This window comes from Cygnus atratus, chromosome 1 (genome assembly GCF_013377495.2).
Source record: "Cygnus atratus isolate AKBS03 ecotype Queensland, Australia chromosome 1, CAtr_DNAZoo_HiC_assembly, whole genome shotgun sequence".
NCBI classification, from domain to species: Eukaryota; Metazoa; Chordata; class Aves; order Anseriformes; family Anatidae; genus Cygnus; species Cygnus atratus.
The window spans coordinates 54,244,503-54,270,715 of record NC_066362.1 but is presented as its reverse complement, the minus strand read 5'-3'; the positions used below and the strand labels follow the sequence as shown (position 1 = coordinate 54,270,715).

The following is a 26,213-nucleotide window of genomic DNA, read 5'->3' as shown; positions in this document are numbered from 1 at the left end:
TTGCGTTTTGTTCTTGGCTGTTTCCATCAGTGTTGCAGTGTCACTCCTTGGGGTCCCAGACCCTTCAGGGTGAAGCAACCCCTCATCCTGGTGTTTCTGTCCTCTTCTGTATTACTTTTAAGCAAAAATTGCAAAAGCATACTTGCCCCTGGATATCTTCCCTACTACCCCAGACTGATGGTTTTCTTCCATTCACAGCCCATGGGCATGCTTTCCCTTCCCGTGCTCCAGTTTTTTCCTCTCTCCTGTGATACCCTGGGGCCTCTCCTGGAACCATCTGCTCCCTTTTATCATTTGTGATCTTAATTTGTCAAGGCATGAAATGCTGATTTAGCACCATTCCCACAAACATGGACTGACAGATTTTCGTTTAAGCATTCCTTTCCTTTTCTTTATTCTATTTATTTTTCACCCCACTTCTACTTTCCTCTTCTTTGCATTTCATTTTTCTCCTTCCTATGGCCCCTATCTTTTATCTATCCTTTGCTGTTCTTTCTCTCTTCTGCCTTCATCTCCTTATCTTTCAACCCATCACCACGTTTATACCTGCTCACTCCTCAATGTTTCTTACCCATCTCTTCCTTTCTTCCAATTTCCTTCTAACTCTCCCCATCTCCCTCTTTCCACTGAAGAAGCGCAGCGTTTGCCGTACTATGCTACCTACTGCCCCATACGCCTCCTTATCCATTCGGTCTGCACCAGCCACTATCTGGACATCTTCATCACTTTCATCATCTGCCTCAACGTGGTCACCATGTCCTTGGAGCACTACAACCAACCTGTGGTGAGTGAGATCACGCAGATATGCGCTGTCTCTAGTAATTATGCTATTTTGCTATGGCTCTCTGTCTACCAGAAGAGGTAGGACACTTATGTGTCTCTAAAAATACTGTTAAAGTGTGGCAAGAGTTAGTGTACTAAGCAGAGATACGTGAGGAGTTTGGTATGTACCCAGAAAGGCAGCCCCTACACAGACATATGTTATTACCTGAACTCAATAGAGATAATGCATATAAGCAAGAGTTGGTCCACTAAAATGCTTTGTGCAATTAGGTCTTTGTGCTTTTTATTATTAAGGGTTTATATGGGTCATCCAAATTTAGCTGCCTGGCCTGCTTTGTGTCTTCCCCTGGATCCTAACAAGAAGAATGGTGGAAGTTGCAGTGTCCAGGGAGCTTCAGGCTTTGCATCATGTTTCCAAACGTCAGACCAATTCTCCTGTCGTATGGCCTGCCTGAGCTGTGGGGACTGGATTGTCTGGTTGTGTGTCACAGGAGATGATCTCTTCACTCAGCCAACTGTTTTCTGTAAGAGAAACTGAAGGGGCAAAGCACTGAGCAGGGCCTCTCTCAGCTGCAGGGAGTGATTCCCAGCAAAGGGCTCTGAAGGCTAAAGAAGTTTTATACTTAGGCTGTAGAAGACCAGGTACCTCTCTCAGTTCCTAGCAAAGCTCTAGATGTCTCTGATACGAAAAAAATATATATGCTGCATATATCAAAGGAACTTTCTGCCTCTATATGCAGACAAAGCATTCATTATGATATCTGCCCAGTGGCATTTCAGTTTATTTTTGAGGAGATTGTTGGTTTAGATAACAGTTGTGGCGCCTGAGCACATGCTGTTCAAGGTATCTCAGGCTTTGATCAGAAGCTGAATCTGTCTCTTATCATTCAAATCGGCTGCCACGTTCCTCTGTTTCTCACCCATCTTGCCCAGCTGCCCACCTTTTATCTTGCCCCTGGTGGTACCCAGTTTTACTCTGCAGGAACTCTCAGTCCTTACTTGTAGTCACCCTTGTGTCAGGCCTTTGCTCATATCAGAACAAGTCACTCTTCTTACTCCTCAGCTCCTTCCCCTGTAACACTCTGGTACAGCCATGCTGTCAGGCTCTGATAATAAATCCTGCCAAAGCGCTTTGAACACTCCCAGTATGAGGTGCCACCAAATGCTGCCCACTGATCCCATTGATCCTTGGTGGTGGTGAAGGGGCAGCACAATGACCAACCAGAAATCCACAGCTGAGAGGTGACACATGCCTGTCTCAGAGGCCAAGGCATGGAGGGATTTCCTCCCATCAGAGATGGCTTTTATCCACAACTGAAGTAAACTTCTTGCCTCACTCTTGGTCCATAGCTATGCCAGTGTCATTAACATGGTGGCATGGGCTATTGGCAGAGGAGGAGGCTGATAGTACTTAGTGGATTCTCCTTGCAGTAGCCTTCTCCTCCCTCTTGTACAGAGAAGTACAAGAGAAAGGAGCAATAACTGATCCCCAGAACAACATGGGGCAGAGGGGCCAGCTGATGGTTGCTCGTAGAAGGTGGCCTCTATGTTCAAGATCGTAGGAGGCATGGGGCAGCTTCCCCATCTACTCTCAAATTCCTGGTGCTCAGGAGAGTCTCCCACAGGTTATGTACTTGATACTGCTCTTGCCTCAATTATTTCACCCTTTCTTTCTGCTGGCAGTCCCTGGAGACAGCTCTTAAGTACTGCAACTACCTGTTCACTACTGTCTTTGTGTTGGAGGCAGTTCTCAAGCTGGTGGCATTTGGTCTGCGGCGATTCTTCAAAGACAGGTGAGCAGAGGGTTCTGTCAAATGTGGCTGTGGGACAGTTGGGCTTTGGGTGGACGTTTTGAGGATGGATCCCTATCTGGAGTGTGAGGCAGGAGCAGAATGTCCCGACTGTCTTTCAATTCTGCACAGCAGAGCTGCAATGCCTAGGCAATAATAAGAATTGTCCAAGAACTGCTTCTTGGCTGGCATCTACTAGTTAGGCTAGAAAGTAAAGGAGGTGGGCTCAGAAACAGCCTTTTTTTTTTTTTCCTGCCCTTGAGGCAAACTGGGAGCATGCTGAAGCAGAACGTATATAATGAAGCTGATTCGAGGTAGTAAGGCCATAAAAAGCTGAGCCCATTAGTCAAAGCATAGCACCATAGTAACACAGCTCCATGCTTTCAGATCAGGCTGGCTTGCCTCTGGCTGCTCGCAAAGTGAATCTCTGTTTGTCTGCAAAAGCCCATATAGGCTGACTCAGAGTGGGGCCTTGGATTCACACGTAAAGGAATGTTTAGGTTAAAGTGGAAACAATTCACTTTCTTTTTCGGGGAAGTGGAAAAATTCTGTCTTCCCTAACTCTCTTCATTTTTTTCTTCTTAAGGTGGAACCAGCTAGATCTAGCCATTGTGTTGCTGTCTGTCATGGGCATCACACTGGAAGAGATTGAAATCAATGCTGCTCTCCCAATTAACCCCACTATCATCCGGATCATGAGGGTGCTGCGCATTGCCCGGGGTGAGAAGGACACTGGCTGGAGGCAGGGGTGTAGGTGGTCACTGGGTGGGACCAGTACAAGCAGAGGCTGTAGAGGCTGAAAGGAGGCAGAGAACGGAAAGGACAGCCTAGACGCTAAGATTTTCCGGTTTATTTAAGCCAGGTATTTAGATGCAGTGGCTTTAACAGGAGGTGAAGGACCAAGAAGGTGAGCAGATCATGCAAGAGCTGAATTTTTCCTGTTATTCTTCTATGGCTCGAGTATGGCAGCAGTGTTTGGAGAAGGGATCACCAAGCAGGTTAAAGTTCGCACAGGAAGAGGATTGAATCCTCCTGGTTGCCACCAAGATGTGCTAAGCTGCCTTAACAGATGGTGGCTGGAGAAAGGGAAAGTGGTGGAAAGCACGAAAATTTGGAGCAGAGGGAGAATTATGATACAGATTGCTGGGAGAAAGAGGGTTCTTGGACAGACCATGTCTGGGTGAAGCAGAAGAAGCATGGGTGGCCTATGGGAAAAAGGAAAATGGGGACACGAGGGACAATCCAATTTTTCTAGGGCAAGGGGAAATCAACATCTGTCTTGTGCTACTGACATTAGTAAGTTACATAAAAGGATGGACCTTCTGAGTGTCTGAGTGACACTTTTATGTCTGTTGTGGCAGTCCTGAAGCTACTGAAGATGGCCACAGGAATGCGAGCACTCCTGGACACAGTTGTTCAAGCCCTGCCACAGGTAAAACACACAAGCTTCCCCCAAGACTCTCCTTTTCTGCACCTTTTTTCCAAAGGGTCACTTCTCTGCGTGTCTCAAAGGTGGTGTTGACTGTGTTGTGCAGGCAACTGCCTGAAAGCAGTGCCCAAGTTTTCATGTCATGGGGATACAGCTCAGCTCGCATCTCTGTTCTCCAGCGGGTGAATGAAATAAGGCTTGATTTTTGGGTAAGGGCAGGTTTCTTCACATCATGTCTAGCTAGTGTCTTCCACTTGTGGCTAGTCCCCAGCTCCTCTCTCCCCTCTCTGTAAGAAGGGGACAGTGACTGGCAGCCATTTCGGGAGGAAAGCAGGTCTTTGTATCTCCGTCCCTCTCACCCTTCCCTGCATATTCCCCCTCTCTCACTCACATTCCTGTCACTCCTTTTCTTATCCAGTGCCTCCCCCTTCCTACTTTCATTTCTTCCTTTTTCCTCCTGGATCCCTTCACGTTTCCGAGCCTCTCAAGTATGAGAAGCAGTGACGCGCTCTGTTGTGGCTCACGCAGCCGGCAGTTAAGTGTCTACCACAAGACAGCTAGACAGAAGGATTTCATGAGCTGTGAGCGGCAGCTGTTCCCGAATGAGATGCTGACATGGTGCTTTACACAGGCACCGAGCCTACTGAGAGGATCCTCCGTGATGGATGAGCAGCCTGGGAGACTGGTCCCTTTCCTTTTGGATCCTCAAGAGAGAATTGTTAAGCAAGGAGTAATGGCACCAAGTTGCTCTACTGATCATACATCAGTCGTTCCCCTGGCAGGCCCCGAGCAGGCAGCTATCTTGGATGATATCAAAATGCATGGGCATTTGTCAGTTGATTTATCAGCTAATGTGCCAGTCTTGGTGAGTGATGCAGAGCTGAGAATCAATCTGAAAACAGCATGAGTAGTTACACAAGGAATTTACTTCCGATGTTAGTGACAATAAATGATGTCAATCTGAATTAGGGGAATCTTATGGCACAAAAGCCAGGGGGATGGATCCTGAGCTCTGACTGATCTCCCATTTTTTTTATTAAGCAGTAATAATTTATATTAAGCAGTATAATAATAATAATTTATATTAAGCAGTAATAATTTATATTTTTATATAATAATAATGATATAACTCATATATAGGATATATAATAATATCCTATGTCATCGAGGATACTTTGGGGCTGAGGTACATTAAACAATGTGAAGAATGGGAGATTAAGGGTGTTCTGGTAGCAGGCAGCTTTGGGCCACTGAAGGGTATTAGTTCTGTCTCTGCTGCCCCAGGCTGGCTCAGTGCAGCCCCTCTGCACCTTGCTCTTTTTCTGTTCTAGCAGCCACAAGTGATTCACTCAGGCAAGGATCTGAAACGGAGCAGGTCTCCAGATCCAACATCTGCATGTCTGTGACATGTTTATTCTGCAGCCCAGATAAATGCACACTGATATGATGAGCTTGCTGAAGTAGTGTCTAGAAGCCCTTGGTAAGAGGACTCTGCAGTATATTTGCACTTAAATGGTGAGACTGGACTTCTATCCCCAAAATATTGTGAATAAATAGGAGAAGGGGAAATGTTCATATCTCTGCAATGCAGATGGAGAAACTGAGTCATTGGGCAGAGAAGCGTTTTGCTCAGGATGGCAAAGAACACAGCTGGGACCTCAATTCAAGCCCAGCTCTCTGGTCTTAGCCACAAACCACAAGCATATTCTTCCATTCTTTACAAATTCTTTCTTTTCTCTCTCACACTCACCCACAGACCCTTTGCTAACCGAGATGATCTGTCGTTTGGAGGTCATTAATATCTGCCACAATACCTTCACAAGCAGATGTCTAAAGGTCTGGCTTCTAGGTATTCCCTAGAAGGTAATAACAAGCACTGCTTAATCCTTCCAGCATCAAGGTCTATGATCAATCCACTTGCTATTGACTGGCTGTTGCTTTCCTCTGTAATGGGTTGGCTTCACTTAATAAAGTTACATAACAGAGGGATCAAAAATCATTCCATAGTTAAAGTTGTGTCAAAATCTGCTCTCAAAGCGGGGCTAAAATCCCCCAGTTTCACTGTTAAAAATTGAATTTAGTCTCCATATTTTACACACTGAGTCTTCAGGGGACAATTGAATTATCTGTAATATTATTCTCCAAGATTTATTGGCTTTGCCAAAAGAAGTAGTTTAAAATAAGCTGTCCTTTCCCTTGTGCTTTTTCCTCCTCTCGACCTTTCTCTTTATGTTCCTAGAGCACAGATTCACATCAGGGATTTTGGCTTGCTAATGGCATATAAGGTGCCTCCAGTTGTCCTGTTTCAATTCTCTTTCTTTCTTTGTTATACAGCAACAATTCTAAATAGTGAATAGAGCTTTAATTTTCAGAGCCCCTTGGAAATTTAGCCCTTAGCTAAATTTTATTAGCTTCTCTTCTTTTAATGCCCGATAGACACAGGCACAGAGGTGTGTGTTCAGAGCATTAACTATGGGGTCCAATTTAGTCGTCAGAAATAATTCCTTCCACTGCATATGTAGGGAGCCAGGTTCTGGCAGCCCAGTGGAGTGGGTGGGCTGAATCATTCATTTCTCTCCTGAATTTGGATGTCACAGCAGTTGCAATGACTAAATTAGGCTCCTGAAGTAGATGATCCTAACAAAGGCCCAGTGACCACATGCACTCACAAGCATTCGAATCAGACACTGTTCAGTTTTTCAAAAACAGCTAAATACCAGGTCCTTAACTCATCCCTGCCTCCCCTTGCTCCACAAATGGTGTGGTAATCATTACTGGCATTTTCTGTTGCTGTTCAGCCTGCATATTCCAAGCCCCCTCCTGCTTCCCATATATAATCCATATGCCCCACATGCTGGGATGCAGGAGAGTCAGAAGCAGAGCAGTGATTTGGGAGAGTGAGGATGTGGGGGCAGAGGACTGGGGGGCAGTGCACACATTGCTGGTGATACTGCTGCCTTTGTGCGCCATGAAGCAGCAATCCTCCCATTGTGGGGTTTTTAAACAGCAACTGCTGGAAGCCCAGAAATCAGGCTTTGCCCTCTTATTCACAGGATGCAAAAGCCCCTCTTGGCTTATTCAGTGTCTTCCCCTCTTCTCCTCTCTTCGCATTTTAAAAGGGTCTCTTCACCCATCTTCCTTCCCACCTGCCTCCCCAAGCCCTGCTCAGCCCTCCACCTATGGAGGGTTCATTGCAGGAGCTGGGGTACCTATGCCCCCATCCCTTTGGAGCCCTGTTGTTATGCTTCAAAAAGCATAATTTCAGGGGATTTAGGCAGCTTGGTGGGGCAAGTAACACTTCAGCACATGGCTGTATGCTGTAATACATAGTTTGGCCCTCACCCAGCCAAATTGGGTTCGTTTCTCTGTGCCCCTGCTCCAACATGCCCGTCTTCATTTGGCCCAGAAATTGTACAGTTTAGTCAGCCCTGGCCAGAGTTTGTGCTACAGTAGAGGCAGATAGGAACAGAGCATCCTTCGAGTCTGCTGATGGCAGTTGTGGCATGGATGGTGCCATCACTAGTGATTTCCCATGCACTGAGTAATTGTTTGGTTGCATTTGTACACTGGTAATTTGCTGCTCTTGTCTTCTGACTTTGAAAGAAACCAGTCTGTGTATGATCCACACTCGCCTGTTCAGATGAGGTAGGCTTTGGGATAGTCTGACTATGTGGTTTGCTTTCAGGTGGGGAACCTTGGACTGCTTTTCATGCTCCTCTTTTTCATCTACGCTGCTCTAGGAGTGGAGCTCTTTGGAAAACTAGGTAAGTCTCAATCAGCTTGTGCTCCAGTGTGAGCTGCAGACCTGCTGGGAAAATGAGGTTTCTCAAGCTCAGTACTCATTCAATAACAGGACTGAATTATTTGGTGTCCTTTATTCTCCTTTTTGCATACTTGATATAAGCGCAATTTCCCCTCTAAAATTTTGTTGTTCTAAAAGAATAAAAACAATTTCTGCTTTCTCTTTCATTCCTAAACTTTTTTTTTTCCTGCACTGCCTTCTTTGATGCTGCTTTAAGGTTACAGAAAAGAACTCAGAGAAAGCTTATTCATGTCTCTTGCCATGGAATATTGATCAAAAAGAAAGGCAGCCCAGTGACATTGTTGGAAGGATACTCAAAGCAATCGAGTTACATTGCTATCAGTGATTTTTCTGTATTGCTGGGCAATTTCTGTATTGTTGGGCAACAGCCTGCTGTCGGACAGGGTGCTGAGGCCATTAACTGAGATGTCCAGGTTGTGAGAAGCCTGAAGTGCCCTTCCCTAGTTCCTGCTGTTGATCTCAGGGCAGGCAGTGTGTCCTCCACTGATAGCTGTGATCCCCTTCCTTTCAGTATGCAATGACGAGAACCCCTGTGAGGGCATGAGCCGTCACGCCACCTTTGAGAACTTCGGGATGGCCTTCCTCACGCTGTTCCAGGTGTCCACAGGTGACAATTGGAACGGGATCATGAAGGTAACTGGGCCTCAGTGGTGTGGGTGTCCCTGCTATGGGGAAGGAGAAATCCTGACCTGTGCTCAGTTCAGCAGTGCTTTGGTTGGAAAGGGGAGAGGAGCCCAGGAGCTGAGTCGCTAGGTCAAGTCCCAGCTCTGGCCAGAATCTCCCACCTCAACATGGTAACTTAGACCCTGGGCTCATCTGGTCCTACAGCCATCTGGCTGAGAGAAGTGCAGATTGTCCTTGGAAGGAGCGAGAAGGCCATCCCAGCAAAGAGAATATCTAATGTCATAAGGCCCATTACTGAAGTTAAAAGTAATGAATTTTACATGGCACCCGTCTACAGAGCTACCAGAGCAATCCAAATTAATACTTCCTTCCTTCAGAGGATGGGAAGAGAGGAGAAGATGAGTTCTTTGAACACATATGGTGCTTTTGAGCCTGATGAGAGAAGGTAACACCAGACAGCATCAGTTCATACACATGGGGCTACAGTGGCAGCAACATGCAGTGGTCTGTAAGGAGTTTGTTCTGTACACCTTTGGCACATTTGCTTTGAAGCAGAGAGCACAAGTTGTGTCCCATGATCAGATAATGTCCTTGGTTCTTGGGGGACTTCGTGATCCTAGAGGGTGTGGGGTGATAGAAATGTTGGCTCTGTTCTTTCCAGTGGCATCAGTGTTTTTTTGACAGAAAGAGCAGCTAAGCTTATATTCTTACTTTAGTCCTTCCTTCCTTCCATCATTCTCTCCCAAACCCAACTTCCCCTCAAGGATACCTTACGTGACTGCAGCCATGATGACCGGAGCTGCCTCAGCAACCTGCAGTTCATCTCCCCACTGTACTTTGTCAGCTTTGTGCTCACAGCCCAGTTTGTCCTCATCAATGTGGTGGTAGCCGTGCTCATGAAACATCTGGATGACAGCAACAAGGAAGCCCAGGAGGATGCGGAGATGGATGCTGAGATTGAGCTGGAATTTGCACATGGGCTGTGCTCCCGCAAGTCAGGCTCTCCGAATTCAGGGCAGGGAAAAGGAGCAGGAGCAGGAACAGGAGGCAGTGGTGGGAGAACAGATCCTGAAGGACGTCTGTGCATGAGATGCTACTCTCCGGCACAGGTGGGTACACTTTTGAGCTTACCAACCAGACTGTAGCAAGCAGCTGTGGGGAGAAGACAGGCAGCCTAGACAACTGAAGGCTTAGCAGCAGCAGGCAGACTCTTCCACCTCAGGGTGAGGGGTTTGCTTTCAGCAGTAGACATCTGAGTTGGTAGCACTGTGCAGGGAAAGGGAGGTAACGGCAGTAGGTCCTGTAGCACTGCCTGGAAGTTTTGGCATCGTGGTGTAGGATCCTGAAGGCCAGCAGAAGAGGGATGGAGCAGATCAGCTGAAGATGTGTTAGGAGGAATTCGAGAGGGGAGCTCAGGAGAAGAGAGCAGGGGAAATGGTAGATCAAGAGTGAGGCATGCCAGCAGAGCTGGAACGGAGATGTGAGCAGTGCTGTGGTGCAGACAGTGATTGAAGACAGTCCATCCTTTTTTTTTTTTTTTTTTGCATTGGACTTTGGCACCTTTACACACCCTAAGGAGCACATGCTCCCCCGGTGATCCTGTGCAGGTACCTGCAGAACAAGGTACTGCTCCAGATGAGTCAGGGTGGAGAACCCAGCCCCAAATTCACAAGAAACTTTGAAGCAAAAATCTCGGCATTCTTAAAATGATTTCTCCCATCCTCCCCCCTTTCTTGTCCCCTAGGAGAACTTATGGCTGGACAGTGTCTCTTTAATTATTAAGGACTCCTTCGACGGGGAGTTAATGATCATCGATAACCTATCGGGCTCCGTCTTCCATCATTACTCCTCGCCGGCCATGTGCGAGAAGTGTAACCATGACAAGCAAGAGGTAACCTGCGTACGAGGATGCGTGAGGGGACTGTCCCCCCAAGACCTGCACACCCACACCCACATGCCCGCAGGTCATCCAACGTGTGCTCTTAGCTGTAGATTGTGTAGACAGAGAGCTTGGACTGTGTTTTCCATCCGTCATGTGTTGCTGATACTGCCTCTGGTACGAGCCTGCCCTCCTTAGTCTTGGGGGGATGTCTGAGGTGGCAGAAAGCTGAGATGTCCCAGGATGTAGGTCAGGAGGTATGAAACGAGATGTAGAGGAATGACTGTGAAGGCAGTGTTGTGTTCAGTTCTGCAAGAAGAGCAGAGGTTCAAGCTCATGTACAAAGGACTGGAAGGTTTGCACCCCAATAACAGCACTTGGGGACAATTCAATTTAAGCACAAGTTTTGCCTTAATTTGAAGCGTGTGCTTGCTTATTCCCTGTTGAGATTGGTGAGTTAAGCACATGTTTACATGCCTTGTTGAACTGAGTCACTGTCTGTGAGCGAGGATTGGTTTGTGATGAAAACTGGTTAATTAGTTTGAGCAAAAAATAAATAAAGATGGGCCCACTGAGAAAGTTTTAGTCTCTTTTCAGATGTAGAACCTGTTAGCTGACAAATGGGTTGTTGCTAAGAGCAGGACATCAAATGGCTTAGACTTGTGCTCCTAAAGTTCATACGTGCTTTGGAAAACCACTTTGTAGGCAATTAGTCCTTTAATGTTGTAAAACTTAAGGAGCAAAGTAGCCTGTGAGAAGTTAGGTGACAAGCAGAATTATTTTTGTTTCTGAAACAGGTTTGTTATATTTAAGTACTGTGATCATAGTTAGACTTGTCTCAGTAGCTTGTTTCATCTGTCATCAGTGGCAATCTTCACCATCTCCTTCACCATAATTAGCCTGATAGGTTGTTATTGCTTTTAAAGAAACCAGGAAAGTTGGGAAGAGAGCTCTCATTGGCAGATTACTCTATCCATATTTGAAGACAACAATATTTCATTCAGCTTTGGACCCCTAGTTCTGATGCTTTTATTTTTTTCAGCCTTTCAGCTACCTACTTGTCCCAATAGCTTCCCTTTGAAAATACCAGAATGAGAAAATCGCTGCGGTTTCTCAGTGCTGCAACACTTCACCCATGGATACTGCATTAATACAGCCAAATAACTAGTTTTCAAGTCACTGTACTTCCCAACGCCTTACATAAGTCCTTATATTCAGCAGTCAGTGCTCAGCCTTCTCAGAAAAATCAGGTCTTCTAAAGTGTTCCGGAAGGATTACCCCCAAATCAAGTAATTTGCAGCTAGTTTGGTGCATTTGAAAACCTTCCAGATAGTGTTCAGTACCCTGCCTGGGAATAAAGACAACAGCAACAGATTTTCTCACCTTCCCAGCAAGGGAACTAGACAGCAGAATCTTCAAGTGCAACCCACAGCCACAGCAAAGAGTTTAACAGAATGATCACCACCAAATAATTATTCTTAGACCATATTTTCTAATGGCTATTATATAGCCATAAATTATTTTTCTAAATTGATATTTCAGTACATCTAAAATGTGGAATTGGAAAGAAATTATCTATATCCACAGGAATACCTTTAATAATGAAATGTAGATCTTTTATTTCTCATCATATGAATCAAAATTAAAGCTCAGGATTTTAAGTCACGGTTGGTCATGACCTTCCCTTCATATTTCATAGCAGGAAAAACAATGAGGAAATTCCAACAGGAAATCACTGCACACTGTCACAGCTAGGTTTGAATCCAGCACTAACACCAGCAATGCACATAGCAGTATACATAGTCATTAATTAACTAGTGTACTAAGGTATACCAACATAACCAGAGTTGTACATTAGTACTAGCTGTACATTGTACACAAAGATTCGTACTGTCTCAGAAACAACAGCAGTTTATACAGGCAGAGCTGTTTTTGTCTAGTCCTTTTCAGCACATGTGCCTTTGAACAAAACAGTCTGCTTGCTGCACACCAAATCACCCTTAACTCTGCCCTTGTGAAAACAATCACATATCAGACAAAAATGTTTGCTCCCATTTCATTTGTAGTTTAATCCAGGAAGATACTGAGCAAAGCAGATAAATACAACACTTAATGTAGGCTCAAAGTTATTAATATGTGCTAAGCTTTCTACTGTGTTGAGTAGAAGTGCTCAGCATCATTACGAGTCAAACTCCTGGCATCTTATTTTCAAACCAATTCTTTGGACAATTAAGGATTTTCCTAATCATGGCTCTATTTTAAAGATAGCTTATATCTGAAACTAGTTATTTTCTAAGGGCTATATGTGCATGTTTCAGTGTCTGTGGTTGATACCCCAAGCATTTTTTATAGATTGTACTCATCCCCTCATCCCCACATTTATTTTACTTTTTCGTCCCTCCATCTTTAGTCAGAATATTTTTAAATATTCTCCAGTAATGGAAACTATAAGAACAAAACAGGAAAACATTACTTTTTTCTCATATCATTAACCTATTCTCATTTCATCTCTATCCTTTCACTTTTGGGCTGGCTGACTGTTAGACATCTGTGTATTGGTGGCTGATAGCATAGCTAGCCAGCGGCAGGAGTTTGTCAGTGAGCAGCCGTGAACAGTGTTTTTGCACATGCAGTTTCTCTACTCGTGACTTTGTTGATTATGCTTTTTTTGAGCACCCCAAGGTGATGAGAATTTGTGAGCAAGTGGTTCAGTGAAGAACAGATGATTCTGGCTTTTGTTGAAACCCTTTTTTTATGATCAGAGAAGGTAGTCACAGATGTTATCACATTTCACACTCACGTCTCTACGAGCACAGCTGTAAGGCTGTTGTGCTGTAACAAGCACTTAGGCGAGTAATGGATGAGTACGCACATTAAGTGGGACTAGATGAAGACAGTGTGTCTATACACAAGCAGTTGCTGACTGGTGGCTGTGTAGTATGCTTGACACAATGTCCTTGTGGGTTCTCCGGTGTGTCTGCACTCCAAGCAGCAGTTGTTGGTTTTGAGCTCTTTTCATGGTTGAATGGCACCAAGTTTGTATGTCAAAATAACAATCCAAATGCGGATGCTGTTTGTGCCCTTTATTTAAATCCAGCTCAGGTTTTCCCTTCTGTATATTTGAAGTGCCTTATCCAAGGATGGAGACTTCCAGTCTCTGGCATTGGCCCAGGCCACTCAGCTCCCAGCTCGAAGGAGTCATCTCTCCAAATGTTCCACCTGCTCTTAGAGCACAAAAGCTGTACCTACTTCTTGCAAACACAAAAACAGGGGAGGACAAGATAACTGCCCAGGAAGCAAGCTCTCCTGACTGAGACAGCCCAGAATATAACTATTGAGTCAGGTGCTGGTGGTGGGAACTGATGGGACTCTAGAGACCAGCAACAAAAAGTCAAGCACAAGAGGGACAGAGCAGCTGCTTAGGCTACTAGAAAAAGGAGGGTACTTTTCAGGCATTGTAGGATGAGATGAAGTCAGGCTGAGGGGAATTAAAAGCTTGGCGGAAAGAGGATGGGAGAGGGGACATATGCTATGAAATAGGCTGAATGATGAAGCAAGCTCAGGCATGGGACTGGAGCAGAGCTGAGCCTCGAGGACAAGAAAGATGCAGTAGTCAGACTTGGTTTCAGAAAGCAAGAGAGCTGAGCATGGGAAGGCTGGAGGGGTGAGTTTAGGGATGGAGAACAGGAGGGAGGGTGGTGTTAGCTGAGGTCTTGGGTAGGTTAGAGGTGAGGGGAGATAAAAGATGCAGGAAAGATGGAGGGAGATGGGGTTTCAGTGGCGAAGGTAAGAGTATATGAAAAGCATGATACTGGCATGGACTGCAAGAGGCATGACTACCCCTGGAATGAAAGCACCTTCATGTTTAAGCAGGGCTGTCCTTGGCGCCTTCAGAGGGATGGGTCCCGTCCTCATCCCTCAGCAGAGCAGATTGCCTTATCATCAGCCTGAGGGAGCCCTTTTTCTGCCTGGCTTTACTTGCAGGGCCTTGTGCTAGCCGTATCGCTGGGATGGATTCAGGACTCCTTTCTGCAATGCTGGCACTAGGGGAGCATGGACTGGCGGTGGGCTGCTTGCAGATCTTACATTCAAGCTTCCTTAAAATTGGATTCTCCTGTCCAGCCCAGGTCTGGGTTAGGCAGTACCTGATAATATCCAAGGAATATAACGTAAAATTCATCTCAGGTCTACAGGCTCTTACTTATCCAACATAAATGGTGTGAGTGCTTGAAATGTGGGCTCCAGACGTTCAATGACAGCTCCTTTCCCTTCCTGCAGGTCCAGCTGGCCGAAATGGAAGCATTATCTCTCAACTCAGACAAGTCCTCTTCCATCCTTCTAGGAGATGAGTCAGATAATCGCAGCACTTCTCAGCTGAGTCCTAAGGAGACCAAGGTTAGCCCCAGGTGGTCATGGGCATGTTGCACTCTGTATTTCTGTGCCTCCTTTTCTGAAGTGTTTAGTATTCATCCAAGTGTCCCTGCTGAGGAATACAAATGCTGGTCACTTTTCAAGAGCTTCTCCATAGAAGAGAAAAAAAAAAAAGGATGTACATTTTTGAAAGTTTTCTTCACTGCTGTCAGTAACTGCCTCTGAACGAGGCTAAATTTAGGGGATTTGGGTGGGAAATCTGAGCATCTCTCAGCTAACTTGAAGATACCTTCAGAGTCAGGCCTTTCTGAGGCTTTGACAAGTCTACTCTGTTGTCTGCTGTTAAATTTCACCAGGCTTTGTCTTCACTTATTTTTTTCCAACAGGATGGCAAGGACAGCCCTGACTCCACTGGGGTAGGAGATTTAGGGGAATGCCTCCTCCCAATATCCAGCGCGGATGGCTCTACAAACCCAGACAGTTACTTGTGTGAAATGGAGAAAACTCCTTTCAACTCAGTCCAGTCTTGGCTAAAGCATGAAGGTACCAAAGGTAAGGACAGCTTTCATCATTCTCCAGGTTTGCTGAGAGTGTGGGTTGGTGCAGCTCATCTGCTTTCCTCCTGCCTTCCCCCATGCCAGGAATGGAGGTAATCTGATGTGGGGTTACGCTAACCAAGAACTAGCTTTCAGTTTGCCAGTCCTCAGGAATGGGGTGAGGAGCATTTCCTTCTTCAATGCTATGTCTTCCTCCCTCCCTCAGACTTGCCTACGTGTCCCCTGAGACCAGGCTCCTCAGATATAGACATAGGGAACATGTAGCAGGTCTGCCCTTTGTGGAAGTGCCCCTATTCTACTCCTGAGTGCTCTCTGGCCTCCTGTGGTCACCAGATTTCCTAAATCACCAGTTAATTTATCTCCCTTCATCCCTTGCTTTGTAGAATCTGGGATGAAAGTCCTCTGTCAGTGATTGACAGATTGGTTGAATCAAGGCCTTATGGCTCAGCCTTTCCCTCCAAGAGCAGCAACAGGAGAGGCAAGCTGGGCTGTTGCTTTACAGCTCTGTGCTGTGTTAGATCTTCAGGGTCTGGCGCAGGTTTTGGTTGTTGTGCAGAAAGAGGGACTCACGGTGTGAACAGTAGACTGAGGCTCCTTGGCCAGGAGTGCATGTAACCGAATACCCTCCATGTACTGGACTTGCAGGACCCTCAGTGTAACAGCAGAAAAGACACCAAATCAAATTGGAGGACTCCTAAACTTTTTTTTGTTTGTTTTCTCTTTCTTTGTTTCTCTTCTTGTCAGTCCCTCCCAGCCCCTTTTCTCCAGGTACATCTTGCCCTCTGTTACCTGTACCAGCAGAATTTTTCCACCCAGCCATCTCTACCACCCAGACAGGGCCTGAGAAGGTCACGTCTCCACGCAACCTTCCTAAGATCTCTCTGCAAGGCTCATGGGCATCACTGAGATCTCCGAGTGTGAACTGTTCACTTCTTCACCAGGTGAGGAATCCTCTTTCCTCTCTGAACGAGAGAGGCCAGCTGTGGTCAGAGGCTGTGTGACCTGGATCTGACCTGCTGGAGGAGCACAGGGGACTACAGGGTACAGGAGGGTTGGGGAGGAGAGAGATTTGTACACCAAAGGAGGGTTGCATAGCTCTATCCCCTGAAATTATATGCTCTTCTGCTTTGGATCAAAAAGTAGTTTGACAGCTGCAGCTAGCCCCACATGAAAATGAAATATCATCACATTTTAGCTTACCCCTGAGCCACTGGACCAAGTGCAGTGCAGACACCTGCATGCACAGCAGCCACAGTGTGAGCACAGATGGCAGCCGCATAGCCACTGCAGTCCCTCCAGGCACCATGACTCTGGATCACACACCTGCTTTCTCCCCACCTACGTCCTCCACATTCTGTCGTGCCACATCCATACTCCATGTCCCAGAGCTCACTGATTTCCCCTGCCCACTTAGATCTTGCATTCCAGAAAGGTGCTGTCTTTTTCTGAAAAGGCAGCTATTTCTCACTGAAGAGAAGAATAAAAGCATTGAGGAAAGATCAAGTGTCTCTGAAGAGCAGAGGAGACAGAGAGATGAAAGCACAACAGAGATCCCTGTTATTGTTCTTGGAAGATACTCCATGAACAATTCCTGTTTGAAGTGTACAGGGACACTCTATTCCAGACAAACTAAAAAAATAAAAATAAAAATAAATTATGTTATCCAGTTCTATGTGATAGACACAGTTGGCACAATACAAATGTGTATAAATTCACCAGGGATAAATTTAGCCTTGAACTGAGGCCACTGAATTGTTGCAGCATTGGAACTTCTCGTAGAAGTTTAGACATGAAGGGAGAGAGCTCTGGAGCTGGCATAGTGCTGGGGCAAAAGTACTGAGCCATTGTAAAGGAGAAATTGGTAAACTTCTCATTATGTGAGGTAAACTGTATTGAATAGCTATGGTTTGGGAGACTGGACAACACCAAGTTGAGTAGTGCAGTTGACACACTGGAGGGAAGGGAGGCCATCCACAGGGACCTCGATAGGCTTGAGAGGTGGGCCTGTGTGAACCTCATGAAGTTCAACAGGGCCAAGTGCAAGGTTCTGCAGCTGGGCTGGAGGAAGCCCAAACATGAACACAGGTTGGGTGATGAGTGGATTGAGAGCAGCCCTGTAGAGAAGGACTTGGGAGTATTGGTAGATGAAAGGATTGGTGGTGATTGGACAAGGAGAAATGGCTTTAAACTAAACGAGGGTAGGTTGTTTAGACTTTTAGCATGTTTCAAGTGGATAGTAGCTGCCATCCTCAACAGCAGGGAGAGAGGGAGGAATTAATTTATTTCTTCACACCCTAAATCATTTAAAAAAAAAAAAGTGTCTTGTCTGTCTTCTTGCCTGAGCTCAGTATGTTTTCACCCCACTGCTCCCTAGGCCCCTGAGAGTGACACCTCGCTGGACAGCCGGAGCAGCAGCTCAGCGGGCAGCCTGCAGACCACACTGGAGGACAGCCTCAACCTCAGCGACTCTCCCCAGTGCACCCTAGACCTCCCGGTGGGCCTGTGCCCCGTACCAGCCGCCGGCGACCAAAGACCCCTGGCGGCCCCCCTCTCCCCGGCCTCCCGTCGCCGCAGCTTGCGGGGCCGGGGGCTCTTCAGCCTGCGGAGCATCCGCCGGCACCAGCGGAGCCACAGCAGCGGTGGGAGCACCAGCCCCGGCTGCACCCACCACGACTCCATGGACCCCTCGGACGAGGAGGGGGCAGGCAGCAGCCTGCGGGGGGGCGGCAACAACAGCGAGCCCTCGGAGACCCTCAGCAGCCTCTCGCTCACCTCCCTCTTCTCGCCCCCGCCGCCGGGGCTGACGCTGGGGAAGAAGTGCAGCAGCACCAGCAGCCTCCACGCCAGCCCCTTGCCCCGCCGCCCTGCTGCCCACCACGCCAAGCCCTTCTACACTGTCGACCCCCGGGGCTTCCTCTCCATGCCCTCGTGGGTGACGGACTTCTGCAAGGACACCCCCTCGCCCGGGCAAGGAGAGGAACCGGACGGCCCTGGCAGATTGGGGACAGGGGAGCGCGGCTCCCCGCTGCCGTCCGAGCTGGAGCTGGGTGACGGGGTCAGCAAGAGGAACAGATGAGGGTCCCTGGGGTGCAAGGGGGGGAGCGTTCGGCCGCCAGCATGGGGAGCGCGTTTCGCCAGCTGCTCCCCAGCAGTGATTCCAAAGGATTTGCGGGAAAAAGAACCAGGCAAACAAAAAATTATAAATATATATATATACATAAATATATATATATATATATAGAATAAATACTCTGGTACCGTACCTCAGAGGCGTGGGAGAGTGCAAGCAATACGGGAACAGTCCTGCCCGAGGGCAAGACCTGGACCATCACTGCAGAGACTACAGTGACTAGAAAAGGCCATGGGGCTGGGAGGGATGGGACCCTCCCGCCAGGTGACTGCTGCCTGGCAGCCATTTAGTTATATACATATACATATATAGAGAGAGATCGATTTATTTATTTTTTTTACCGAGAGATTACGAATTTCAGAAAGTGCTAAGGAGGAAGGAGCAAATGGGGGCTGAAGGAGGTGCTATGCAGAATTAAGGGGGGTGGGCAAGCAGGGTGGGGTGAAGGGAAGTGGGGTGAGCAGCAAGGGAAGAGTGTCCGGGGCTTGCCTCGCCTGTTTCTGGGAACTTCCTTATTGTTCATGCTTCCATTTCAAACATTAAAAATTGTGGGCCAGGTCTTCAGGTCTAGCGTAAATTGGCCAAACAGTGATTGTGCACTTCTGTTGGTGTAGTGCAGCTGAGCTCTGGCTTGAAGTGAATTCACTGCTGAAAATCGCGGGAAAATCTAGCCCTGGTGGCGGGGAAAATCAAACAGCTGTGGAGCACGGGAAATGTTTTGAGGTGAAAAGCCTGGCTTTGAAGGGAATGTGCAAGCACAGAGGGGGTGCTCATGGGTGGAGGGGATGGGGGCTCCGTGGTGTATTTTTGTAGCTGTTTTGTTGGGTTTGTCCTTTGCATTTTGTTCTAAAGAAAGAAAACTGCTAAGGGGAAAAATGTGCAAGGTACACAAGGAAATTTGGAGTGGGACAGGCAGGGGAGGAGAGGGAGGGAGAGGTAAAAAAAAAAAAAAATAGGGAGAGGGGAAACTGCACTTTTCCCCTTTCATTTGCAGTAATTGTGATATTTTCTTTTAGAAGCCCAAAGGTGCAAAAACCATCTCTAGAGAAACCTATCTGTTATTTTTGTATCTATAGCTATATATATATATATATATATATATATATATTAAAAGATGACAAGAATAGAATTTTAAAAAGGACAAATAAAAGCAAAGGGGGCTTCAACACAAAACGTAGTGGACCCCCTGACTGGATACCAACCCTGCACTACGTCCTGGCAGGAAGACCCTACAAGAGCATCCTTGGCTTGGTGATGGCTCTGCCTCTTCTCCAGTGTCACCTCCATCCTCTGGTGTTTTTCCAATTTCCATCAGTGTAGCTGGGATCAGGGGCCTGCTCTGTGTGCATCCGTGGATGTGGGGAGCAGGAACATCAGTGTGTATGTCTGTGTGTGTGTGCGTGCACAGATGTGAGGGTGCTTGTGTGCGTTGTGTCCTGGCTGGCTCACCAGATGGTGAGAAGGAGGGAGCTGCGTCCAGCTGTATCACAGGAGACCATCCATGTGCTGCGGGGTGGTGGGAGAGGGCAGACCGATTCCTCAAACCGAGCCTTGCCTCAGGACCCCAATCCAGAGATATGACCCTCTCCCACGTGGCTGCAGTGAGGTCTCCAGGGGCTGTGTCCCCCATTCCTCTTCCAGCAATGTGACCACACACGTCTCCTTCCTCGCTGGGGTCAGCCCACATCTCCCCTGGTTTTGTGCCCCGGCCAGATTTACAGGTGGATAGGAAAAGGCATCAGCCAGCCACCCAGGGGGCACTAAGACTTTGGGATGTTTCCTCCTGACCCAGGCAAGACCCACCAAGGTATTTCAGAGGAAGCAGAGAAGGGCAGCAGAGGGAGGACAGCAGCCCTACAGAGATGGGGAGGCTGATGCACTACTCAGAGAAAGAGCAGGGCTCACTGGTAGATTCCCATCTCATTTTTTTTAAGCTGCTGCTGCATTTTATGAACTGGAGTTGTAAACAGCAATCACGTCAATTGGGACAAACAACAGAAAGGAAAAAGATAATTACTACACGGACTTGACTTATTTGCTGAACGGAGTGTTTGTTGTCTCGGCAGTGTGCACGCTGACTGCAGGGAGGTCAGACCTGTGGACAGAGGACAGGAGAGCCCAGGTCCTCCTTGCAGAAAGGTTTCCAGTCCAGATTAATTAAAGCAATAATAAGGGTCTTTAAATGCCTTTTTTTTGCGCTCGTTGTTCTTTGGGTGAGTTGCCCCTGCCCGCTCTCCCAGGGGCAGAGAGGAGAAATGAGACGTGGTTCCTTGTTCTTGGGGAAGGAGGGCAGTCAGACCCCAAATGGCCAAACATCAAACTCAGGCTACACAAGGCTTAAACTCAAACCCAGAAGCCAGAGGTAGGGTTAATAAAACAAACAAATGGGGAAAAAATATATTAATTAGTCCAACCCCCTCACAGACCAATGCGTAGGGTGTTTCCTGCAAAGAGGCCATAGGGGACTTGGAGGTGGGCTTCCACAATGCTAGAAGCTATATGGTCACGATAGGCGCATGGCCTTCAGGTGAGATAGCTGAGAAGGAAGAGGGGTCACACTCCAGGAGGAGCTCATTCAGGTTGCCAGCAGGAGGATCGCTACTCCTCCCTCAGTAAAGGAAACACAGGCCTGTTGAAGGTGCAGGTGACTGTGGATCATATCACAAGTCTAGGTGAGTCTGCTCACCTGGTTGCTTTCACCTCCCCAGTGAGAGCAAGCAGTAGGAACTATGGGCAGATGGACAGGCTGGATTTCCCCCCAGGGCTGAGGAACGGTTTTGTGGGGGATGAATGCTGCCTGAAGGCCCCAATTCCTCCTCTGAGGAGTCCAAATCACCTGCTGCCTCTGCAAAATCCTGCCCACTCCTTCTGCAGAGGGTGTCTGCCCCCCTGTCCCACACCACTCTGCAGACCCTGCTCCAGGGCTGCAGCTCCTGTGTCAGACCTCCTTGCCTCCATGCCACAGTGGGCAAGGCGGTGGTGGAGGCCTCGCAGGGCGACTAGCAGGCCCCAGGGTGGACGTGCTCTCAGCTTATTCTCACTTCCTCCTGGAACTGACTTGCAAGGGAAAAATCTTTGCTTCTCTGGTGGTTGGGGGTTTGTGACAGCCCTTGTGCTCTGCATGAGGTCTCCCCTTCACCTCCCGACGGGGTCATGCCACTGCTTCTGCCTCACCACGAGAGGACTTTCACCCTGCGTCATACGACTCCAGCAGAAGGCTTCTGGCTTTGGAAGGAGGTTGCCATGGAAACAGAAGAGTAGGTTATCTTTAGAGAATATTTTGTCTCTCTCTTTAAATTATTTACTAACTGTTTGAAGAGGAAGGAGGAAACATCCATCCTTCCCGAGGAGGACACAGGATGCTAACACCCAGCAAACACCTTGTGTATCTGCTGGGGCTCTCTGCAGCGGGGCAGGTTGCGCGGTTTCTCCTGGTGAGAACTGCCTTTCCCAGCTGTCAGCACCAGCAAAAACCTCCATCATCACCCGCCCACCTCCCAGACAACACCTGAGGGCAGCCCAGGATCTGCCTAGCCTCTCCTACTCCCCGCTTCCCACAGGGGAATGCTTTGCAGCAGCTCCTGCTAGGAAGCTCCTTGCTGTTGCCAGCCCAAGATTGCTCCGTTGTGTCAAACTGCCTCACCACCTTCACACCCTGCTCTTCCCCACACTTGTCACCAAAATCATCTCTTCGCCCTGCTTGAAGCCAAGCTCCTCCACGTGCCCTCGCACCACTGCTGCGTCCTGCTTTACCAAGCTGAATGCATTTAGCTCTTTCTACCTTGCCTTGCCAACCAGTTTCTCCACCACTTTCATCACTTTTTCTGTCCTCCATGTACATTTTCCTCTCTTCCCACATCCTCCAGTCCAGCTCCAGAGCAGCACCCAAACTTCTCACCTTCTCTAAACTGCCCATGGAAAACACACCAGTATTTAGTATTTTTTCTGCACCCAGAGTCCCTTTCCCAGCACTGCCACACGAACAAGACGTGCCTCTGGAGTTAATTCTCCTGGCTTCTCCATCTTCATCTGTCTTCCTCATCCCCACTACCATAAGCTTCCTAATGAAATTAGAAACATGGAAAGCAATGACCAGTGTGCAGGCTGTCGCCTTTCTTAGGAAGTCAGCATTGCTGTGCATTTGGGTCCCCAGCCAGTGAGGTGCCCACAAGACACCACGGGAGATGTCCCTGTTACCCACACAATGAGAGCAAAAGGCGTTATGGCAATGGTTTGGAAGCAGAGAGTTATTTTGGCCAATGTGCTGCCAGTTGCCAACTTGAAAACTCAAAATTTTATTACAGAAGATGTGGAGGTAGGCAGCTTCGATTTTCTTGTTCTCATCACCAGCACTTCACAGAGAGGAGGAAAATTAAACCCCGCTGATTTTCTGGTGGGCTGAAATACAAAACGTGCAGCACACCTTGTAGGAGGTGCTCAGTGCTTTGCAAAGTCAGGCCCCTGGATGTATGCCATCTAGTTCAGTTTAGCTGCATGTGATCTGACTTTCCAAATATTCACTTCCCTGGTCTTCATGAATACTTTATTTTATGAGCTCTGCCTTACTTCTCAGTTTTTCCATGTTATTTTTGTTCCTTGCTAAGCACTGGCTTCCAGTAGGAGCTCAGTATGTCGGTATCTTTGAATTATCATTCATTTCTTCCCTCTCATTTAGATATATATATATTTCTTCTCTAGCACTTTTCCCTTCTTCTGCATATTTCCAAGCCCCGTGTTTATTTCTGCTAAGATCCTGACACACTTTGAACAAGAGCTGGCAATGCGATATTCAATATTTATGCCTCCCGGCCACTTCCAGAGCAGATGTGCTCAATTTACAAGTGAAGAGCTCTCACCCCCACCAAAACCAGCAGCCCAGCCACCGCTTTGCAGCATGCCTCTTCTGCTCCGGCAGCCGTCACAGCAATAAAGGCTCTGCCCTTTCACTTGTGCCTGTGACGGGATCGCACAGATGGCAGGGTACATCCCCCATGTTGCTGTATTTCCAAGGATGCTTCCCTGGAGGCCAGCGCACATCAGCCCCCACTGTTTCAGTCAGATGTATTGTTTCTGAAAACTTCAGAAGATGCTGTGGCTTCTTGTTGTTGTTTTGCTTCTGGTTTGCATTGCACCACGCAAAACACCAGCAGCCCCTCCTGCAGCTCTTCCTCTCCCTTTCCTCCAGCACATTCACCCTGGTGGGAATCTTTGTGCCGTAAATTAGGTTTCTGTGCTGACCATGGTGCAGTGGGATTTGCCACCTGTCACTGCCCTGCTGCCATCACTTCCTTTCTCTTCCTTCCCATGAGTGATGCTAAGGAAGTAGTGCTGTCCCTTTGCAGAAGCTAGCAGAGCATTTCCAAGAGAGGGGCAAGCAACCACCAGCACGAGCAAGCAGGGCGGCTGCACCTCCTTCGGTCACAAACACCCATATGGGTGCAGATGTCACCTCAAAACAAACCATCAGTGATGGATGGCAAGCCAGAGAGAAAATATTTTTCAGTGAAGCAACTTTAATCCAAGCTTTTGGTCTTAAATTGTGAAGTGCCTTCTTAGGAGAAAGCTGCCAACCTGCGCATGAGGGGAGACATTACCCAAGAACCCAAGGTACATGGTATGTGCACAGGCAGGCATCTTTATTACCCTGCCAGTCCTTGGGAAAAGCCTTGCCCTCGAGCTATCACAGCTTTGGATATGAAGTACCAGGTGGGCTTTCCTCTAAAATAACTGCTCTCACCTTTAGCTGCTTCTAATCTTTGCTGGGATGATAGCAATGAAAGCAGATGACCCCATTTCTCCTCTCAATTAAGACGTCACAGTTAATTTATGTTCCCATTTACACACTTCTTCACCCACGTCCTTATCTGAGCCTTGTGAGGGTTTTGTTTCAAGATACAATCTACGCACAGAAAGGCTACATACATGCTGGATAATAATAGGTATTTCTAAGAAAGAGTCAAGAGCAATGTGAATGGGTGGCCTGGATAAAAGTTCTGCATTGGGGTGTGTATTCCCTCTACTTACATATTCCCCACACACTCACACATACAGGTACACTTATCTTTCTTGCCACAATCTTTAAAAATGACTTTCTATCAAACAGAAAGTTAATAACATGGGAAAGACTGTTAATCAGTTGGCCACTGATTAGTTTCTGATGTTACAGTAAGCCCAGGCGTAGGAAATAAATTGGAAAATTATATACATATATTAAAAAGAAAAAGTAACAAATAACATTTAATTGAACTAGAGAGAGAGGGAGAGAGAGAGGCTATTTTGAAAATACATTGGTGTGTTTTTATTCCTTCGGGTCTCATAGCTACTGTTGCTTTGTGCGTGTGTGTGTACGTTTGTAGGCACAGGCATGTATCTGTTGCACAGTGGCTGTGGTTTGTAAGCAGATCTGCCACTGTTTCTGTTTTTAAAAGTGCATATTGAGGCAATAAAGAGCCCAAACTGTTATTTACTGCAATTACTTAGGATCTTAATTACAGATCTCACAGATTCAGAGGGGCAGTTATCATCCACCTGAGCACCCACAGGGGTCTGCATGCGAAACGGAGAACGGAGGCAGCCAGCGGGAGCCTCTGCCCCAGACCCCGACACCCTGGAGCCTGCTCACAGTCTGACCCATAACGCAGCATTTTGCTTCCAGTCCCAGGCACTTCTGCCATGGGTAAGGCTGAACAGCCCCAAATCCCTCCATGGCTCACCCACAGCCCCCCCCGCTCCTGATCACTGCCCACTGCCCCTGCAAAGCCCTCGCCTCCAGCCCCCAAGCTGCTGGGACCCCGGGGCCAGGGCTGCTGGCTCCATCCCAGCCTGGGCAGTAAACAGCCTTCCCTTTTGTGCTTGTGATGTTTATTTGTGTCCAACCAGGCAAAAATACAGCCTGCGTAACAAAGAGGTGAAAAGGCCCGAGGGGAATTTGCAATAATGACAGAGAAAGCTAGTTAAGGGTCTGGAGGAGGTGAAGATCTGAATCCGGCTTGAGACTGGGCTGATTCACCCTGAGGGACACCCTGCAGGTGCAGGTTTCTTCCCTCCAGCCTCCCACTAGCTGCCACTGCATTTTTCTTGCTCTGAAAACCCTGCAGGAATCAATGCAGCGGCTAATGTGGCACTTCTGACATTTGAGGGAGGATTATCTCAGAAGTGAGTGTATAAAATCTGATTCATCACAAGTCCAGAGGCGGAAAGCGGATGCCGGCTTGCTGAGTCCCTGGTAGCAGCCCTGCAAAGGCAGCACCCATGGGTGCGGGAGGCTGTGGGGCCTCGGCAGCACCCAGCGGCTCCGAGCGTGCAGGTAGGGTGGCAAGGAGGCAGCCCGGCTGGTTGTGGTGTTTGCTTTGCGCTGGTGATGATGCAGCAGTATCATTTCACGCTAAATGCTAATTTTCTGCTTTGCTGGCCTCAGGATTGCCTACATCCGTACCCTTCGTGGCAGCAATTAAAGGGCCAGGTGCTTGAGCTGAGGCTCTCTCGCTTAGCATATGCAGGTTGGGTATAGAGCACAGTTATGGAAGAGCTATTTTTGCTGAGCATGGGCCACTAGACACATGTACATGTGTTTTTGACCTGCTTCCCAGCCAGGGGCCAGCCTGCAGGATGAGGGGGTTGAAGCATTTAGAGAGGATGTGGTTTCTCCCCTCCACCAAGCTCCCAGCTCCTGCCCAGTGGGACTTTCTGTCAGACCCCAGAAGTGAGGATGAGCAAGAACCTGGCCAGGGTGGACATGGGCTTGGACACAGAGGTTTCTCTCTCCTTCCCCCAAAAACCCAGGTGAGAAGGGAGTGTTTCCCCACATATTTTATACGCAACCTCTTC

General features: G+C 47.6%; 1 protein-coding gene across 1 annotated transcript in view; it reads left to right on the top strand.

The window, feature by feature from the left end:
- Nucleotides 1-18,332, top strand: part of CACNA1I (calcium voltage-gated channel subunit alpha1 I) — a 148,093-nt gene extending 129,761 nt beyond the window's left edge. Inside the window, exons 25-36 of the mRNA XM_035551630.1 lie at nucleotides 633-784; nucleotides 2,467-2,576; nucleotides 3,160-3,293; nucleotides 3,935-4,005; nucleotides 7,688-7,766; nucleotides 8,337-8,458; nucleotides 9,214-9,558; nucleotides 10,194-10,340; nucleotides 14,607-14,723; nucleotides 15,086-15,251; nucleotides 16,001-16,197; nucleotides 17,631-18,332. Of these exons, the coding sequence (XP_035407523.1) occupies nucleotides 633-784; nucleotides 2,467-2,576; nucleotides 3,160-3,293; nucleotides 3,935-4,005; nucleotides 7,688-7,766; nucleotides 8,337-8,458; nucleotides 9,214-9,558; nucleotides 10,194-10,340; nucleotides 14,607-14,723; nucleotides 15,086-15,251; nucleotides 16,001-16,197; nucleotides 17,631-18,332 (2,342 nt within the window). The remainder of the gene's footprint in view (nucleotides 1-632; nucleotides 785-2,466; nucleotides 2,577-3,159; nucleotides 3,294-3,934; nucleotides 4,006-7,687; nucleotides 7,767-8,336; nucleotides 8,459-9,213; nucleotides 9,559-10,193; nucleotides 10,341-14,606; nucleotides 14,724-15,085; nucleotides 15,252-16,000; nucleotides 16,198-17,630) is intronic.
- The last annotated feature ends 7,881 nt before the right edge of the window (nucleotides 18,333-26,213 follow it).